The following is a 4,015-nucleotide window of genomic DNA, read 5'->3' as shown; positions in this document are numbered from 1 at the left end:
CCAGTCTATCAAAAGACGAGCTAATAAAAACACGGTTCATTGAACCATACACTTTGTAAAGTAAACTATGGCAAGACTTGATCTCATTCAGGATACGTAGGCAACCCAATGAGTCTTGCTATTATTAAAATAAAAATTTATTTTTCCAAATAACCGAGCTCTTTAGTTCACTTTACAAGCTCTTTGGCTACAAGAGGAGCACACATGGACCAGAATTCAATTTTTGGTGTTTTTTTAAAACACGGCTTCCGGATACTTCCTCCATTAAACGTGGAATTATACTCTCGTATTTAGAACAAAATTTAGGGGTCGTTTCTATAACTGGATAACTAGAAGTTCTAGTGGGCATATCGGTTTAGTTTCGGGTTCGGTTTGAGTTCGGTTTGGTTTGGTTAATTTGAGTTTTATAAAACTCAACCCAATTAAAACCAAAATAGCTTTGGTTTGGGTTCGATTTGGGTTTAGTTTAGTTCGATTTAGTTCGGTTTGGTTTAGATTTAGTTTGGTTTTCTTTAAAAATCTATGAAACAAAAAACAATTTAAAGCTCGATGACAAAACTCTTAACCACGTCGAAGGAAAAAATACATAATAAGCAAAAAGCGGACTATTTGTAATCTAATTAGCGTAACAAAGACTTGTAAGCATTCAAAAACCTATTAACTAAAAGACTATGTGCATCTACCTTTTTGTTTTTATTGATCCTATAATAACTTTGTTACATAATTTAGAGAATGAAAATTGGAGAATATGAACGAAACGAGATGGCTACGATTTAGATGCTTATAGTTTTTAGGTTTTGTTTTCAGTACAATTTTTAGGTATTAGGATTATTTGAATCACATTTGGATTTTTTTTAAAAATATATGAAAGTTAAGAAAAAATGAAAAACGAAATTTTAACTAAAATTTACAATATGTTAACACACACACACACACATATATATATATATATATATATATATATTTATAGATAAAATATATTGGATTATTGGTTTGGTTCGGTTTGGTTCGGTTTGAATCCAAACCAAACCAAACCAAATCATTCGGGTTGAGTAAAACATGAACTAATTGGGTTATGTAAAGAACACGGTTTGGTTTGGATCGGTTTAACTTCGGTTGGTTTGGTTTGGATCGGTTCGGTTTGGGTTTTTTGCTTACCCCTAACTAGAACTGTCATATATGTATCTGACCAAAGACCTTTTTAGAGAAAGTGAACTCCCTCGAAAAGTGTAAATGGCAAATCTAATCCGAAGTCTTTAAGTTGAACTTGGAAAACCCTATCCCATTGCCGATGGAGAATCTGCTTTTGGGTTGTGACTCTGCTGCCTCTAGCGCATGGATAACTAGAACTGCCATATATGTATCCCACCAAAGACCTTTTTGGAGAAGGTGACCTCCCTCGAAAAGTGTAAATGGCAAATCTAATTTGAAGTCTTTAAGTAGAACTTGAAAAAACCCTAAACCATTGCCGCTGGAGAATCTGCTTTTGGGTTGTGGCTCTACTGCCGCTAGCGCACGGATCCAGTCAATAGAGTAGAAACTTAATAAATTAATATTTGATAAATTAATAAACACGCTAAACTAATAAATATTTTTGGTTTCGATTAAACCGGTTCAAAATATAACACAAATCAACAAAATAATAAAATAATCCTATGTAAATGTATAGTTCCACAAAAATCATAAATTAATAATTTATATATATAATATTTATATAAGTACTAACAAAATATTTTTTTTTATATTCACAATGAAGTTCATCTTCTTTTGCTTGACACTTCAATGTATTTTGTTAAAAAAAAATTTTGTCAGTATTTTGTTAATATTTAGTAAAATTATATCTAAAACTATAATTAAATTTTATAAAATATATTTTATATACACCAAATAGTAAAAATGATACAGATGTTGAATTTCTAAAATTTAATTAATATACATAAGACAAAATTAACTATTTTCTTATTTTTTTTAAAAAAAATAATTATTATAAGATTGAGAAATTAAAAAAAAAAATTGTAAATTAAACACTCTATAAATTAATAAAATTTCATTGTTTAACATTATTAATTTGTAAAAAATTTACTTACCAGTAGTTTATTTCAAAATTTAGTTATGTACTTGTTTCACCAATTATATGCATGCTAAAAGTATCCTTATTTTTGGAAAAAACAGCACATCCCAAGTAGATTCGTGTCATAACCTCCCTCTACACGTGTCAAAATCTTGTCATCCTACATCCTAATAATAGAAACCAAACTTAAAATAAAGTAAAAAATTCAAACTCTATGTCTAAACGAGTAAACAAGATTGGGCCATGTGTCCTGCGTCTCGTAGCCTTAGGTTACACGTATACTGGCAAATTACAGACATATGTGTCCGTTACCTTTAATCGCACCGCAACTAATAGCCACTCCTCGCTCTGCGATTGGCCGTCACGCCCTCGTACCGAGTCCTTTGTGTGACCCCAAAGTTTCAACCGCAAGACGCCACGTCTCTCTCCTATCGTCCAATCACAGGGTTGCGCTGTTCAGCCTGTTGTCTCGCACGTGGCTGTTTCTCCAAACGTGTCGACGTAACAGTTTTCTCTTTATATACGTACCGGCGAGCTTCACGTTAATTCAGCATCTTCATTTCATTTGCTTTAAAAGTAAAATTTCGCAGAAAAAATCCCTTAAAAATGAATTTCCGGGGAGGCTGTTGTATAGCGAGATACGGAGGCAGTGGTGGTGATATGTCAAAGGTGGATAGGATTATGCTCCGGTACCGTCCGATTGCTCCGAGACCAGATTCCGGCGGATCTTCTTCGCCGCCGTTGGATTCCGTATCGCCCAAGTCGCGGAGAGGAAAGAGAAAATATTCGAAAGAGAACAGTAGCAGCAGCGTCAACGGCGGGGGATCTGTTAACAGTAACGGCAACAGTAAACGGAGGAGAAACGAAGAGGCTAAGAACGGATCTGAGACTGTGACGTTGCCTCTTCTTCCCGAGACTCCTGAGAGGAGGAAGGAACCGCCTAGGGTTTTGGTGCCTGCGCCGGAGTTCGGTGCGGCGGCGTCTTCGTGGTTGAGTTTCGGAGATGACGGACGTTATAAAGCGGCAAAGAAGAGTTTAGATCTGACGGAGGGATTACTAACGGCGAGAACGGAAACAGTTGTGTCGTCGTTGTTAACGGTAGAGTGCGTAACGGAGGGGGAGTACGAGATAGGGTGTACGGACGAGGAGAAGAAGATGAATCTGGAGAGAGACACGTGTCCTGGTTTTATATCGGACGGTTTAGGGAGAGTCGTTTGGACGAATGGTTCGTACAGAGATTTGGTGATTGGGAAGGACAAGTGTTGCAGTAAGATGAGTGTGTGGCTGGTGATGAAGGAGAAGCCTTTGCTAACGAAACGGACGTTCACATGTAGAATGAGACTGCAGTACACGTGTCGTGATAACGAAGTGAGTTCGATTATTTCGCCTTGTGATGGTTGGAAGATGAATGACGGTGGCTTCGCGTGGCGGCTTGACGTTAACGCTGCACTTTTTCTTGGCCGGTGAGTTTTGGCCGTTTGATTTGCAGGATCGAATATCTACCGTTAGATTGACATGATGAGGAGAGAAGGCTTAGTTAACTAGAGGCTAGAGCCATGCAGTTCGAGATCTTTGATATTTTCACTTAGGAATGTACATATTTGCAGTTTTATTTTCTGTTTTGGAGCTTTTGTGTTTCTTATTTTTTTTTGGTCGAAGTTTGTTTGGTAATCGATTTAGGTGCTTTTCGTACTTCGATGAATGGCAGGTAGCTTATGTTAATAATAATAATGCATGCAGCTCAAGCAGTTATAAATTCTCGACTTATCAATGGGCGATAACAGTTGTCTTCCATTGATATAATCCGGCCACGTGACATAAGGGAAAGGGATTTTTCGCCGTTGCCGGAGACTCGCAGTTTCATCATTTCTTCAATGTTTCTCTTTAGCACTACCTGAAGACTTCAAATCATACTTCTGTCACATCCAGTTTATCACAAATCGC

At 36.7% G+C, this 4,015-nt stretch overlaps 2 protein-coding genes across 2 annotated transcripts; both read left to right on the top strand.

The window, feature by feature from the left end:
• Positions 1-999: 999 nt before the first annotated feature.
• LOC111206804 lies at positions 1,000-2,576 on the top strand. The gene is given in 2 exon segments (XM_048748206.1): positions 1,000-2,434; positions 2,437-2,576. Coding segments are annotated over 2 exon segments (204 nt in total). The 5' UTR covers positions 1,000-2,370.
• LOC106349930 lies at positions 2,507-3,814 on the top strand. Its single transcript, XM_013789887.3, has one exon. It carries the CDS (start codon positions 2,678-2,680, stop codon positions 3,536-3,538), a length of 861 nt encoding a protein of 286 aa, XP_013645341.3. The 5' UTR covers positions 2,507-2,677; the 3' UTR covers positions 3,539-3,814.
• Positions 3,815-4,015: the final 201 nt, after the last annotated feature.

The sequence above is a fragment of the Brassica napus genome, chromosome C2 (assembly GCF_020379485.1).
Source record: "Brassica napus cultivar Da-Ae chromosome C2, Da-Ae, whole genome shotgun sequence".
In the NCBI taxonomy this organism is placed as follows: Eukaryota; Viridiplantae; Streptophyta; class Magnoliopsida; order Brassicales; family Brassicaceae; genus Brassica; species Brassica napus.
Note: the sequence above shows the minus strand (reverse complement) of the source record. Positions and strands in the feature narration are given on the sequence as shown.

What these genes read in the sequence shown, in the direction of transcription:
- LOC106349930 (XM_013789887.3), top strand. Translation starts at nt 2,678, where the DNA reads ATGAATTTCCGGGGAGGCTGTTGTATAGCGAGATACGGAGGCAGTGGT.